This window comes from Choristoneura fumiferana, chromosome 16 (genome assembly GCF_025370935.1).
Source record: "Choristoneura fumiferana chromosome 16, NRCan_CFum_1, whole genome shotgun sequence".
NCBI lineage: Eukaryota > Metazoa > Arthropoda > Insecta > Lepidoptera > Tortricidae > Choristoneura > Choristoneura fumiferana.
This window is the reverse complement of record NC_133487.1, coordinates 10679575-10696769: the sequence shown is the minus strand read 5'-3', so window position 1 is coordinate 10696769 and position 17195 is coordinate 10679575. Positions and strand designations below refer to the sequence as shown.

The 17195-nt window shown below is 38.3% G+C and overlaps 1 protein-coding gene across 1 annotated transcript in view; it reads left to right on the top strand.

Moving 5' to 3' along the window:
* Nucleotides 1-503: 503 nt before the first annotated feature.
* LOC141436075 (uncharacterized) overlaps nucleotides 504-17195 on the top strand; it is a gene marked incomplete at its 3' end in the record, with an annotated part of 52244 nt that continues 35552 nt past the window's right edge. The window contains 1 exon segment of the mRNA XM_074098922.1: nucleotides 504-568. Coding sequence (XP_073955023.1) covers nucleotides 562-568 — 7 coding nt within the window. The 5' untranslated portion in view covers nucleotides 504-561.

The following is a 17195-nucleotide window of genomic DNA, read 5'->3' as shown; positions in this document are numbered from 1 at the left end:
AATAGATTTCAGCAGGTGTTAGATGGTGCAATTTATACCGGTTTAAAATATAACAGAAATACTGTAATCTGTTCATATATAATAATAAATATATACACATTTATAATGATAAAGTTTTACAATACTTTTCTTGACAATTTTATACCCGAATCCCAAAAGAGGGGTATTTTAGACAGACCAAGTGAAAATCCCACTGGAGACCCACTGTTTGCCATCCAGTCGAATAAAAAAAAAAATCGCAAAATAGTGGACTTACTATAACTTTCCACAAACTTGTACATGAAATGCTGTTTCCCCTAGCGGTCCTTAAATACATAAGTCAGGCACTAGCTAGGTAATACCGCCACGAAATATCCCATCAACAACACGAGTACCTTCGTTACCGAAAAGCCCTAAACCAATCTTGGTAAATTCTATAGATGTCTAGATGTTCGAGAACCGGAAACTATCGGAACCAGAAACGGAATCGGAACTGAAAACGGAACCGGAACCAGAACCGGAGCCTGAGTGATAAGTGGATGAGATGTTGGTGTAGCACGTGGCAAGCGGGGCGATGAGCGTATGACTGGTAAGTACCTATAAACCTGTGTGTTTTTGATGTACTTACCTACGCCGTTCAAGTTCGGCCGCCGCGCTAAGCATTGACATCCGATATAACTTCGGTTTCAAAACTAACGGAACCGGAACCGAAACGGATGTGTAAAATCAAACGGAAGTTTCAACTTAACGGATACGGAATCGGAGCTCCGTAACATCCGTGGTATAATGTAGGTACGCGAGCAGAAAGAAAGGTGCAGGGCAACGCAAACGAACCGCGTTTCGGTAAGCAAAACGCACACAATAATTCTGACGGTATTACTGCCTCTAGTGTGGCGTTTTCACAAAACATTCGTTTACTATTCGAAGACGTAAATCGAGCGTTCAATCGTCGATACGTAGCCGCCACATGTCCACGATGCGGCGTCGTCACCAGTACCCTTACTGTAAGTTTTCAGTTACAAAAAACGTCTCGATCGCGTTCGCGTTAAAATCTCAATTTATATGAAAACACGAACAGCGCCTCTAGCGGAACGTTTGCCATGTTCGTGTTTCCATACAAATTGAGATTTTAACGCGAACGCGATCGGGACGTATATTGTAACCGAAAACTTACACTAAGGGCACCCATTTTCGTTACGATACGCGGACGAAATCGTTTACGTAGCAAACCTACACTCACAAAAGTTGTTGTGCAAACTTTCCTCTAGAGGCGCTGTCCGTGTTTCCATACAAATTGAGATTTTAACGCGAACGCGATCGAGACGTATATTGTGAACGGGAAAATACACTAAGCACAGTGTGTAGTGGACGTCAAGATAATTATCGCTATCCATCATCGCGTCTATTTCGGCACATTTGTCGAGGACGGGACGGGAGTGATGAATAGTGCCTGCTGCTATTGTTTTAATAATTTGCGAATCAACAATTGAAGATTATTTTTTTATTTTATTTTTTTCGACTGTATGGGAAACGAGCAAGTGGGTCTCCTGATGGTAAGAGATCACCACGGCCCATAAACATCTGCAACACCAGGGGTATTGCAGATGCGTTGCCAACCTAGAGGCCTAAGATGGGATACCTCAAGTGCCAGTAATTTCACCGGCTGTCTTACTTTCCACGCCGAAACACAACAGTGCAAGCACTGCACTAATACCTATATAACAAACAGTCGCCATAATACTTAAACATCGAAGTAGTTTAGGTGCTGAAAAATACCTACAATACAGTCGAGTTTAGGGTGTACTGCCGTTTCGGCAAAATATTTTTCGCCAAATTTCACTTCCCAAAAAACTTATCGCTGTTGTTTCATTTCCCAAACGAATCTTTAGCATATTTACTTTCGAATTTTATTCATTTGGTCAAATTATCATTTGGCATAATTTTACTTTGTCAAATTTTATTACGACAAACGATTATTAAGCAAACGTTTTCTTTTGGCTAATATTGTATTTCAAAAAAATGTTCATTCAAAATGACATTTCGCACAAACCAACCACAGAAACCAACTGCTACCAGAAAAGTAGGTTAGATTAGGTAAGACCTGCGTCTTCCACAGAAACGAACTGCTATCAGAAAAGTAGATGAGGTTAGACTGCGTCCCCCACAGAAACGAACTGCTCCCAGAAAAGTAGGTTAGGTTAGGTTAAAACTGCGCCCCCCACAAAAATGAACTGCTATCAGAAAAGTAGAAGTAGGATGACAAGCTATACCGGGCAAAGTGATAATTATTATCTGAACTTCATTATTTACCACATTGTCCGGTCATTATGAATATTGATACATGATCGTTGGGCAAATTGATTACAACTGATTCTTGACTAGCTGAAGTCTCATTAAATAATAAATGAATTCTAAAGTTACTTAGGTGCGACGAAGAGCGCAGCGAGGAGGAGCGTGCTAGGTTCAACTGTGAACACAACAAGCCAGAATTAAATTCTACCATATAACTTACTTTATCGATTCGATGTTTAATAGATTCATTAAATTTGACCTAAAAAGGAAAAAAATAGTAATTATTTATTACTTTGCCCAATAGGGGATAGACGTTATGTATAATGCTCGGGAAATTTAATTAATTGAATAGTTTTTTCAAATTGCTATTTTATATTGGTCATTTTTCATAATTCCCGGGCCTTATGGAAAATTACCGATTTATCACTTGGTCCACAATGACTGCAAATATATTTTAACCACGCAGACTTTCTCATTTTTTTGTTCAGTTTCCTTATGTGTAATATATAGGTACAAATTGAGAAAATAATAGCAATCCAACAAGGAAAAGTAACAAGAAAGAACTGTGAATCTACTTGGAAAATATCGAAATTTGCATGTAAATCCGTGCATATCTGATGGAATCCAGATAAGCTTAATACATGAGACGGGCCTTACTAGCAGGGGAGAAATATCATTGCATATCCTGCTTTATTTACTTAGGTCACCGAAAGCCGATTTTAGAAATAAATGTTAAAATGCCAAACAAAATTGTTGAAAATCTGTATTGGAATTAAATTAAATAACTTGTAACTGTACTTAAGTGTACTTGTACTGTCATTAAACGTACTTATGTACCAAAGTTTAAGTCAGTCCAAGCTCTAGAAGAGATTTGAAACAAACTTCGAAGTTAAAAAAAAGATTTACCTTGAAAAAATGAGTAAAACTGTAGTTAGTTTACATGGTAATTTTGAATGAAAAGTTCAGGCATGCTTTTAACACGGCGGACAGGTTATTATTATTGCCACTATTAACTGGTTTTTAAGTATTGTTATATTTTTTATATGTTCTATAGTTGATATATGTGTAGCACCTAATAATATATTGATGTTCCTCTTCCTGTGCAAGAAATAGTACATTGATAACCAAGGGTGGAAAGTCACCCATTTCACCCAAGATATTTCTGGCGCTCGAACGAAGTGAGAGCGCCAATAGTTCGAGGGGAAATGGGTAATTTCACCCGAGTTAGACACTCTACTTTTTATTTCGACTGTGAGGAAAGTAGGGGTGAGAGGTATTTACTGGAATAGGTTTTTGGAATAGGTAGGGAATTTTTAGTCGGTATTTAACATAAGTTAAAATTAAAAAAATATGAAGCGTGAAGACTGAACTGTGACGTGGAATTCGATTCGATTTTGTTCGATAATATTCGTAAAACTACTGAAACTAGTACGATGTATCATGCTGAGTTGGGACCATTTCGTGACAAAAATTATTTCCTTTTTTCTTTTTCTTTTATTTGTAAAATATGTCACGAATAAATTTCTTTCTTTCTTTCTTTTATGTATACAAAATCACGGGAGCGTATTTACAGGAATCATTTTGTTTACGCAATGAGTCAATGACCTAGTCTTTGGATCTAGTATTTTTGTGGACGCGTACTCGCAAGACTCAGCCCGCGTTTTTGCCTAGTACGTCTCACCTCTAGAGAGAAAATACTACAAAAAAAATGAGAATAGTAAAAAATTGAATTTACTAATATCCAACCTCCAATGGTACCTTTTCGACCTGGCCAATTGCCACGGCCGAATATAAAAAAAATCGAGTTGGTCACGACCAAGGAGCTTATACATATACAAAACTGGAGGTTGAACGCCGACCGAAGAAGTTTGACCTTTATTACTTATTTATATATTCCATCTCTTTCTTTCACATTTTACGAATGACTTCCATCTCTTTCTAACATAACTTAAGAAAGAGATGGAATATGTTCGTGAAAATTAAACTTTCCGAACAGCAGATGAAAAAAAAATTTAACTCATTTTCCAATATTGTGGATAATTTTAGTCAGGGCATGTTTTTAGGGTTCCGGAGCCAAAATGGCAAAACGGAACCCTTATAGTTTCGCCATGTCTGTCTGTCTGTCTGTCTGTCTGTCTGTCCGTCCATCCGCGGCTTTGCTCAGGGACTGTCAATGCTAAAAAGCTGTAATTTTGCACGGATATATATGTAAACTATGCCGACAAAATGGTACAATAAAAAACTAAAAAAATTTTTTTTTATGGGTACCTCGCATATACTTAAAGTGGGGGTGTTTTTTTTTCTCATCCAACCATATAGTGTGGGTTATCGTTGGATAGGTATTTTAAAACCATTAGGGGTTTGCACAGACGATTTTTCGATTCATTGATTTTTTTGCGTGATATTCGACTTTAAAGTGCAAATTTTCATTAAAGTCGAGCGTCCCCCCCCCTCTAAAATCTAAACCGGTGGGTGGAAAAATTTGAAAAAATTTAGGATGGTAGTAAGTATATCAAACTTTCAAGGAAAACTATAACGGCTAAGTTTGCATGAGAATTATTAGTAGTTTTACTCTTAAATAGCAGCCTCAGGTATAAAATATAAGATTGGTTTTTTGGAATCTTTTTGTATTTTTTATTTCAATTCCAAATTTTTACTTTTACGGTCATCCCGTAAAACCTAAATTGAAAATACAAACTGAAATATAGATGCACAGAAAAACCAGAAAAATAAGACCAACACTGGGAATCGAATCCAGGTCCTCGGTATTCCGTACCGCGTGCTATACCGCTACACCACTGTTGGTCAACGGCACAGACACGAATTTCCCCTATGCACCACATATCTCAGCTTGTTTGTTTCTTATTTAGCCACTTAAGCAGTGGCTAAAGTGGGTATAAAATATACCTAAACTTGGAAGATTCCGTATAAAATACGAAATCCTTAGAAAAATTTTGAACATGAAACTACCGTGAGACTCACTCATATTAAATATAATGACCCGGCATGACATGTCGAGCTAAACTCGATTTAAGACGTGAGTTATCCGGGTCATTACATTTAATATCCTTAGTTTTTTTTTGTAATGGCTACGGAACCCTATTTTGGGCGTGTCCGACACGCTCTTGGCCGGTTTTTTTTTCTTAATTTGGCTTTTCAACGCTTTAGAAATATTATTTCAAACATTTCCTCCTTTTTTGAATAGCGAATAAAGCGATGTCTACAAGAGAGGCTAGAAAAAAAAGGATAGCTGAATAGGAAAGAAAAAAATTAAATAAAAAGCAATCAAATTTTTGGCGAAGAATTAATGATCTCAATGTTGCTCAATCTCGCTGTTGGTGATTTCGCCTTCCAAGTTTGATATTTATAATTTAACCTTTAGACGTCATTATTGTAGCCAAATACATACTCAAAGTTTAGATTCTAAACTTTAGAAGCTACTTAGGCAGGTAACTAACCAACGAAGAGGGAGGAATGAAATGACGGTGGAATATTATGATCGGCCGGCAACAAAATTCTCAGTTTTTTTTCTATGTAAGTAGGTACGTCATTTTTCCCACATTTGTTACAATAAAGCTTTCATCGAGTTTCATTTCACACAGTAATAATAACAAAATAACAACTATGTCCAGTACGGAGATGAGATGATGAATACAATTGTTTTTTGCCCATTACCTAAATATAATCGATAACCAATAAACAGTAACTATTTGAGTTACATGTTCAGACGAATCACCCAGTAATTAGGAGGAAGATTATGCAAGCAGCACATTACATATACACCCCGAATCTTCTGAACCGTGACTGTAAACACCATCCATCACTTGCCATCAATTTGTTAAGTTTTGTCTCAGCGGTTGCCAAAAGTTCTAGGTACAGTTCTTGTTTTGTATTATAAATTATAAATATAATTATTATAGCAACAACACTGCCACTAAGTACATAAAATAGTAAATCCTCAATTATGCGTTCAAAAACCATAGGTAATGACCAGCATTACGACATTGGATCCTATTATGAACACGGCTGTATCGTAATGGTCATGAGATTTCATACATCATTACAGCACGGGGGGGAGGGGGAGCGCGCCGCGACCACGTGCAGCAGCAGGGGGTCGCGCGCGCAGCTCGTGGGGCAGACATACTACCTAGTTTTCGTTAATGCGGGTCATTCTCAATGGTTCTTGAACACATGATAGAGGATTTAATATATGGACATAGATAAAATATTGTCTCGTGACCCTATTATGAAACTCACACCACTCACACTCGTGTTTTAAGCACCCCTATTACGATACAGTTGCGTAAAATACTATTAGGTATATAGCAAAAAATAAAATAAAAACAAAAAAATGGAACCGACTACAAAACCCTTGAAAATATTTTTCTAGGTACGTACTAGCTCGAAGTCGGTGCCTCAGCACGAGCCAGCAGGAGTGGGACAATAGTCGTCTACCTCACCTACATACTATGGGTTTCAATCCCTCCCGCTGGGTCGTGCTGAGTCACCGACTAGTATGTGTTAGTACCGTCTTAGTATGGATGCCTATTATCTCTCGACTACCTACATTATATTGGAAAATTTTTCACCTACGACGAGTTCTGTGACGTTTCGAGTTTGACAGTTTTAGAGATGTATCATTTATCGAATGAACTATCGATTTTTCTAAGAGTTTTAGTACCTATTTTTAGAGAATTTATTTAGGAGTGGACAATTTATTTTCTTCGCTGCCAGTTTCGCCAATTTTTTTTTTGCGATTCGGGAAACGGTAGCTTTCCCGATATCCAGCGCTTCTGGAACTCGGTCAGCAACGTTTTCAATCGCCATCAATGGGCCACCGTTTTCTCGTTCTCGCTCGAAATAATCCCTCAAACGAATTACAAACTCCCGCCCGACTCTGGGAGTTCAAAACAGTCTTACGAGACACACTTAACGAGAAACAGTAACAAAAGTCAAGAACAATAATAACAGAAATGAACTATAACAAAATACAATCCAAAGAAAACGCTACGGAAACTCAACTCGTATACAAGGCAGACGCACTCGTACTGACAGTGATACTGGCATGCACTTGGCCACAAGATAGTTGCGGCCGCGTTCCAAATAGCCGCGTTTACAAAATCTTGCAAGTTTTGTTTAAAAATTTAGAATACCTTAGTATTCACTGTTATCGAATAATGAACCGCGGCAATTGTCGATAATGTTGTGTCACGTCACTACTCTGTTCCGTTTCACACATTGCGTCATTTCGATGGAGTCTATTTAATGGACACTGATATTGCTATATATATTTATAAAGTACAGTTTTATTTTTTTTTGATTGTTTTGCGTCAAAATAGAAATTATTTTTTAAAAGATTTTGCGAACTTATGCGTAATTCGGATAATTTTAAAGTGTCACAGAACTCATCATCCTAGGTGAAAAATAGGAACTATAGTCACAAAACACAGGTAGTTCAGAAGGCAATCTCCTGTATGTACTTAACTTTTCATACCTACGCTCGGCGGCCGCTCTAAGGTTGTCAACTATGGCTTATGCACAAAAAACTATCGTGGTAGTGGCACTCGTATCTAGTTGTTTGATTTATTGTTGAAAATGAAACGGGAAGAACGGAAATATAAATTAATAATAACTAAAATATTTACTTTAAATTTAAAATTGTATAAATTTAAAGTATTATGTTTTTTTAAATAATACACCAAACCTGCAGTACCTATGAGCCCGTAATAGCAAAAAACGTATCCTACAAAACAAAACAATAAAACTGCCAATTATTACAATACAAAAGTTTACAGAACAGAAACATACAAAATTTTACGTTTGTCAATTGTCACTATCGAAAATCCCTAATAACTTCTAAACGGATTACCCTAGTTACACAATTTCCGTTGCCCTATCCGTTTTAGACCTAAAACTATTAAATCACACCAAAAACAACACAATATCTACACAAACAAAAAACATGTTTTCAACTTTAAGTTGGCGTGAATTTACCTTATAAAATTTAGTGAAGTACTTTGTTTATACTGATTCAAAATAGGAAACTATTATATACATCGATCTTTGATATTATTATTCTTCGGGGCCCGGGGCGGGGCGCTTACAAATTCTGTGTACGTTAAAACGAACCATCGAAATACAAGCAGACAGGTACCTACTTACCTCTCTGAAACCACTGGTAGTTTAAAAAACGTTAATTCACCGTTTAATGTTGAATTTAAACAACCGTCCACTGAACACTTACTTATAATAACTTTTTTTTTATTGCGCCATTATTGCACAAAAAAGTTCACAGACGCGTGTCTCAAGTCTCAAGCGCATGGCACTCCCGCTCGCACTGGTCCCAACCGTGCCGAGATATCGTGTCCGTGAGCAGTGTCTATGTATGCGTTGCTCGAGCGCACTTGTATGGAGATTGACTTCTGAACTATCTGTGTTTTGTGCTATAGTTCCTGAAAGGCGGCATCGTTTCGTCGTCGCAGACAATGTAAGTGACATTGCTATTTTAGTTTAGGTGTAAGTGAGAATAAATATTATGTTTATAACTTCAAGTTGTTTGTTTTTCCCCTATCAACTCCTTTCCGTAGTCAAGGTAGGTACCGTACAAGTACCGTACAAGGTAGGTAGGTCCGCGGACCGGGAGACGAGCTGTCGGTAGGCCTCCAACAAGATGGAGCGACGACCTGGTTAAGATCGCGGGATCGCGGTGGATGCGGAAAGCACAAGACCGATCTGAGTGGAGAGCCTTGGGGGAGGCCTATGTCCAGCAGTGGACGTCTTTCGGCTGACATGATGATGATGACTCGATCCAATTTAATTTTAATTACTAACTTCTTTAACCATACAGTCACATAGTTGAGTTGAGAATATACGAAAAACGAGTTAATTTAAAATCTCACATTATTATCTTGATAGATTGTATTGACGTAGTGGAATTAGTATGAAAAGGCTCCAAGTACTTTTATTGACAGGGTCACAGGAGGCAAGAAATAATCATACAGCGTGACACATTTCACATCTTAAGTGAATTTATTTTAACACCTTGATATGGTTTAAAAGCTATTACTAAACTAATATGTTTTGGAACTTTTTATCCACTTCAGCAATACTTAAGTATACCTATAACTATTCCACCGATTAGTGGCAAAAACTGAGCTCGGAAGGGCGCCAAGTTCAGACTTTCGAGTGAATAACGCTTCCCCCCAGCTCTCTATTAGCGCCAACTTTTCACATTTATCCCGAACCGTGGGAACGCCTCCTTAGCGTAACGAACAACAGAACGATTTATTAATCTTGTTGAGGAGAAAATTAACAGATTGAATTAAAAATGAACCTAGTTTAACTACTCGGTGAAAGAGTCAAAGTAAGTTGAACAAAATTTTTATACCTAACCATAACATATATAATAGTAAATTGTGCATTAAGGGGCGTAAGAAGGAGATTATTAACGAGAGTCTATTAGAAGTCTTTTAATGTCTCGATTTTATAATCCCCTTACGGCCCGTGATATACACAATGATTTTCATCACATTGCGAGGAAAAAAATGTAAAAAAGAAATTATTTTGTATCTAAGCACTTCACAGCTCGGCAAAAGAGCTTTTTTTTTTTTTTTTTTTTTATATTTTGGCTATGCCTTTCCATTGAGCCAGCGTCATGTCGATTTCTCTTATAAAAAAATTTCGGAGGAGAAGAGGCAGTTGCTATTCCTGAAAAGAGGGAATCACAAACCCAAAGTAAACCAGGAAAACCACTACTGTTAGTAATTATTTCTACTACAAACTATATTTAGATATTACAAAACTTTGATTAAATTAATACCCAGAGAGTGTTTTAGTAGGTAAGTAGGTACCTAAACCACCACAAAAAATAGAACTGAGTAATTACGATTTATATATTTTCACTCTATTTCATAATAAATGTACAATTACAGATTGAGATCGTTTTGCTGACAGAATTGTGCAAGTGCAAAAAATATTTCTTTTTGCTTTGGCTTAAATTGCAGAAGCTCTAAAATATGAGTAGGAAACGGAACCTTCAATCTAATCAGCTCGTCATAGAAGGCAGTATTGTCGTATTTATCACAAGCAAAGAAAATATGGTTAAGGGAACCCTCATCCATTCCACACTCGCAGAGGGAGGAGTCCCTAATGTGAATTTTCGCCAGATGAGTGGCAATGCAACAATGTCCCAGACGCATTCGAATGATGGTTGAGCAATACTTTTTTGGAATGAATGATTTAGCGAACCATGGTTTTCTTGAGACTGCAGGTTGGACTAGAGAAAATAGCCTACCCTTATTTTAGCTAGATATTTTCCAATAGGAAGACCATGCGTGCATTAATGATTCAGACGATAATGTTAGTACGTCATGACAATAATTCTTGAAAGGGACCTTGTCGCCATCCACTACTGCGTCCTTGGCTAATTGGTCAGCTTTTTCGTTGCCAGTGACCCCCGAGTGACCCGGGACCCATACAAGAGTTACTTCATAACCCCGTAATTTGCATGTGATAAGACAGTCCTTGATTTGGTATATAATTGGGTTATGAAACTTAACAGAAAAAGGGTTTGATAGTAAAGCTTGTAGGCAGCTACGTGAATCAGAAAATATAATGGTTTTCTTTAACTTAAAAATTAAAATGTATTTAACACTTTCCAGTACTCCTATACATTCCCCAGTAAATACGGAGGTAACCGGTGGGCATTTTACTTTTTGAATAATGTTATATTGTGAGTGGTATATTCCTACACCTACGCAGCCAACTGGGGATAACTTTGAAGCGTCAGAGTAAATCGTGTTCCAGTCATGCCATTCTCGATTAAGAATTTGATGGAGGTATTCGTCGGCATGTGGATCGTTATGATAAATATCGAAGTCCAGAATTACTCTAGGCTGGTAGACAATAGTGCTGTATTTGAACTCGAACAGAGGTAGATTTTTAGAGTGGTGCACTGGGTCCTTAATGGATTGAAATTTCTGCAAACTTTTCACGAGGCAGGGTAAATCTTTATAATTCCAATAGGGGGAAGATTTCATGTCTAACAACCGGTTAAGTATGGGGTGGTGAGAGAACTGAAGGGCACGAAATAAAAAGCTGTCAGCCAGAAATTGTCTACGCAAGTTTAGGGGGGGATCAGCGCATTCCACCTGCAACGCGTTTATAGGACTTGATCTCATAGCTCCCGATATAATTCTTAAGGCTTTCGACTGTATGAGATCGAGTCTTCCAAATCCTGCCTTGTTACCTGGAACTAACAGATATGAACCATAATCTAATACACTTCGAACAGTAGCATTGTATAACAGCCTAAGGGACGTTGGATGGGCCCCCCACCAAACCCCAGAGAGGCATCTAAGTGTATTAAGACCTCGTTCACATTTCTTGGCTATGTGTTCAAAATGCAAGGCACCAGTCAGTTTGGAGTCTAATACCACCCCAAGAAATTTATGATGAGAGCTTATAGGAATATCCACGCCGTGGATTGAAATATTTACGATAGGGATTACTCGTTTTCGGGTGAAAATGACAGCGGTACTTTTAGTCGGTGAAAGAGACAATCCATTGCTTATTAGCCACGAGTTTACTGAGTGAAGGGATGTAGAAATTGATTCACTGGCAGATTGTATATTGCTATTAGTGGAGTAAATAAGTAAGTCGTCTGCATATTGTAAAAAGTGGCAACCTGCAGCAGATTCCTCCAAGTCATGTGTATATAAATTGTATAATAACGGACTAAGGACAGATCCTTGCGGTAGTCCTCGCCAGACTAATCGCGAGGGGTTGATTTGCGGATCCCTTCCGCGAAAAGTAATATTTCGTTCTGAAAGAAGGTTACCCACGAGATTGGCCAACCTCTCCGGAATTCTCAGCTTGCGGAATTTTTCCCTGAGAATGGGGAGCTGGACGTTATCGTAAGCGGCCTCCACATCCAAAAACACAGCGACTACTGACTCTCCCCTCGAAAATGATAGTCGAATGTCAGAAGTAAAAATGCTAAGACTGTCCATAGTACTTTTTCCCTTTCTAAAACCGTACTGAGAATTCCCGAACAGGCCCTCACTCTCCATAAACCATTCTAATCTGTTTTTAATTAGATGCTCTAAGATCTTGAGCAACACTGAGGATAAAGCTATAGGACGATGTGATCGTGGATCGTTAGGATCTCTGGCTGATTTGGGAATAGGAATAACAATTTGGGATTTCCAGGAAGAGGGCGGACGGCCTGTATGTAATATACAGTTTATCAGGTTTAGTAGATATTGAAGGAAGGGTTCACCTGCTTTGGCTATAAAGGAGTATGGTATGCCATCGTGGCCCGGAGTGGAATCTTTTACAGATTTTAAAACATTTTTAAGTTCTTGGATAGAAAAACTTTCATCTAAAGGATTTGCTGACTCGGTAATAAAATGATCTACGGGTAAATCGAAGGCTGTTGGTACGTAAGGTGGGGCTATGTTAGTAAGAAAAGACTCTGCCCATTCTTGCGAAGCAGGATACAGACACGAGCGGGGGATATATGATCTTCTAAATCGTTTTATGTTATTCCAAACTACTTTAGCTGGGGTGTTAGGGCTTAAAGATGAACAGAATTCCTTCCAACTATCGAACTTTTTGTTCCTTAGTAATAATTTAGTTTCATCCATGACGGTTCTTAAAGTTAAAAAATTCTCCGACGTCATATTGGCAGAATACGTATGTTCAGCTTTTTTCCTGTTTTTTACCGCTTGTGTACATTCTTTGTCCCACCACGGTGGGGAAGGTACCTTGCCTTGGGCAGTATTCTTGAGAGGAAAAACTTTTTCCGCGGCGGATTTAACAGCAAGAACAATGGCGTCGGAACAATTTTCAATTGAATTTGGGGTAATTGGGGGTAAAAAATTTACTTCATTATTTAATATTTTTTTATAAGTACCCCAGTCAGCTCCATTAATATTGTAAATTAAAAGGGGTTTAGTAATAGGAGGCCTTTTCAAAGATAGAGATTGAAGACAAATAAGAATTGGAAAGTGGTCGCTACCATACGAGCTATCCAGAACTTCCCAGGTAATCTGCGAGGCGAGTGTAGGTGAGCATAAAGATAAGTCCACTGCACTACACGCTTGATCCGGTAACGTACGTAACGTTGGGGATCCCGAATTTAAGAGACAAAGATTGGTCAAGTCAATGACTTCCAAAAATTGCTCTCCAAGTAGATCGTTATTATCACAACCCCACACGTGATGATGAACGTTAAAATCACCCATGATAATAGTTGGTTGTGGGAGGGACACGATTAAATGTCTTAACTCAGTTAAAATTTCATTAGACGGGCTTGGAATGTACAAGGATAGAAAAGTGATTCCTTCTACGCGGGCACAAATTGAGTGCCAACTATTGCTGTGCTGAGTGGGAATGGGAGTGATTGGACAGTGGTCTTTGATAAACAAGGCACATCCAGCACGTCCATCTGCCCGGCAGTCCATCAAAGACACGTACCCAGGTAATTTGAAATGATTGTCAACTTTAAGCCATATTTCTGATACGGCTATTAGAATAGGGTTGTATTTATTAATTAAAAAGATGAAGTCATGTTTTTTATTGCTGATACTACGGCAGTTCCACTGTATTATGACTTGATCCATTATTAGCAGAAAATAATAAGGATGAAATGAAAGGTGCAACGTGGGATAGCAGAGAGGGGTTAGCCAAAGGGCTAGAAGGGGAAAGACATTTGACAAAAGAAGAAAGAATTTTTATTAGTTCATTTATGATCACTTCATTCGATTGTTCAGTTGGCCTCTCAGGGAACACTGTTTTTGATTGTATCATTGGCTCTTTAATGATATCATCATGAGCTCTTTTATCGTACCCTTTTCTAGGAGAAGGAGGGGAGCGGGGATTGCGGAATACCGTTTTTTTATAGGACGTGGGTCCTTGAGGAGGGGGGGTATTAATAGCATTGGCGTATGATTTTTGTAGAACCCTGCTGTGTCGGCTCGATGCTTCTGAATAAGAGATGTGTTCGTCGGCCATAGTTTTTTTAATAGCTGCTTGTCGGTTAAATTCTGGACAAACTTTACTATTAGCGAAGTGTCCCATACCCAATCCCTGGGGACAATTGCAACAGTAACCCTCCTGAGGGTCTACAGAGCACGTATCGCCAGTGTGGGAATCTCCGCAACGGTAGCATCTAGGAAGCGAGCGGCATTTTTCCTTTGTATGCCCGAATCGGCAGCAACGGAAACACTGAATCGTTGGCAATTTGTATTGCTCTACCGGAAGGGAGTTAAAGCACATGTATATCCTACTTGGCAAGGTTTGTCCGTCAAATGTGATAACTATAGTTTCTGAGGGTAGCCAGCAATATGTCCCATCAGTACCGTTTTTTTTATAATTAAGCCGTCTGATTTTTATGGGGCGAGCGCCTCCGGAATTTTCAGGAACCTGAATGAGTTCCAGAACCTCTTCTGGGGACCATTTGGAGGGGACTCCTCTAACAAGTCCAAGTCTGGTGACGTTGAATGAGGGTACAAAAGCCCTATATTTCTGCTGTGTTAAAGTCGGTGAACTTAAAAAGGAATTAGCGTCGTCGGCCGAGTGGAAACTAACAGACACTCTGTTGCGACCAATTCTTTTAATACTACCTTCAACAACGTTGGGAAACTCTCTCAATCTTTTTTGGAGGAAAAGTCCAAACGATATAGGATGCAGTATAGTACCAGAATTAGCGGCGGTCTCTAATTTTTGCACGTGGACTACAAAAGGTCCCTGATCACGGTCTGAATATCGTTCACGCCCGATAGGTGTAAAGGGCGTTGTTGGCGTCTGAGTCAGGGGATCAGTCGGAGGGTCCGTGATTAGGTGAGCTGGAGGAGTAAAAGACATAGAAGGCTGCTGCTGGTCACAACTTTCTTGACCCAATTGCATCGGCGTGTCAGTTAAACACGGGCTTTTGTCAGAGATATCTGAGCATCTCGTGGAAGACGCAGACGACGCGTCCCTTGAACGGGACCTGCCATTTGCTCCGGTTTTATTTTTATTCCGCTTTCTATCACGAGCCCTCCTTCTATTTTTATCACCCATTACCGTTGACCAAGGAAGTTCTGCCTGGCTTTTCTCAAACTCTTCATGTTCAGCTAAGGATATATTTTTATCAACCACTGGGCGAAAATCCCCCCCCCCAGGATCATCTGTGCCAGCATTCTCGTTCATGAGATTGCTGGCATAGACTACCCGCACAAACAAAAAGACAAAATTAAATTAAGGATTAGTCACTAAAAACCATACAAAACTACTTACCGACACTCCCGTCACCAAATAATAAAGGAATAGCAACTATTTAAAGAATAAAAAGATGAAAACATTAAATAGTTCCACAAAATTCGAAAACTGACGGTACTACGATCTTAAACACAACCGCTCGCGATCGACACTCAACCGACTCCTCCAGGAAGAAGCTAATAAAATAACTGAATAAAATAATGGCTACCCGCTAATACAGGGGGCTACAACAAAAATCGAAAATCGAAGTTCGTATCGTACCGTCCCTCTCACTCTCGTATTAAATAATATTTGCGTCAGCAAAACGATACGAACATCTATGTTCGAATTGCGTAGTAGCCCCCCTGATTGTCACTTTTTGCGAGTCCTGTACCTACCTGTACCATAGATAATGCTAAGCTAATTAATCCAACATGCTAAAAAAAATATTTACTAAAATTATTACAAAACAATTTGATATAAATTTAATTGACGAAGTTTCATGATGCGTGGAAACTTTTTATAGTGTAAATTTTAATATGTAAATAAAACGTTGGCTGACTTGAAACCTCTTTAGTCTGAAATGACGTACACCTACTTACTTTTTAAAACTAAAGTCATAACTCCTTTGAGGAGAAAAACTACACATATACGTAAATCCATAATTCCCGCGGGAACAATTGAAGCCATTGTAATTTAGTATACAGGCTACGAATAAATATTTATTCGTAGTATACAGGCATGGAATAACATCATTGACGAGCAAGTGTGATGAATAAAATGATCACCATCAATTACATCCAAAGACAATGAAAATGCATTACTTAAATATTTTCATTCAAAATAATCTTCAAAACTAATCGTACCTACTTCGATGTAAATAATGCTACTTACGTATAATAAATTTGTGTTAAAGAACGTCATTTCTTTTACTTTGTGTGTACCATTTCCAGGACTGAATATTGGGTTCTCGCTCGCGCGGCTTCGAAAGTGCTTCCTCTATCTCATTGTGACAGTTATTGAAAATTGGATACCTGAACGAAAATAAATTGGTAGTTTTTCATATTGTTTTTCAAATCTAAGTAGATTTTATTGTACCTAATGTTACCAGAAATTTCCGTGAATGAGATTTCTTAAAATTAACCAATTTTGAAAAACAGGATAACTTTATCTAACAATTAATATCGGCAACAGTGTTTGCCGGATATATTTGTTAACAGTATGCAAGTTCTACGATAATCATTTATTTACCATATACTAGCTGTTGCTCGCGACTCTATCTGCCAAGAATTTATTTTGACTATCGCTATCCCATGGAAACTATGCAATTTTCTGGAATAAAAACAAACCATCTCCATTCTCCACCCCATATCAAATTAATTTAATCAGTTCAGCGGTTTAAGATTAGTTTGGGCAAAAGGGAAAACTTAAGACTCTATTGATGTCTCAATGAAACTGAGGAGGTTATAGCAGGCAGCCTGTAATTAAATATACACACATACCCCCTTATTCATAAAACTTAACAAGCCTATGTTAACTAACAAATGCTTTGTCCCTTTCTAACAAATACAAATGTCGAAGTGACAGATAAGGACAAACGAATTTTAGCGGCATTTTAACTAAAATAGGTTTGATTGTCGTTTATGAATAAGGGGGTTAGACTCCAGCCAGCGAAAGCTGTC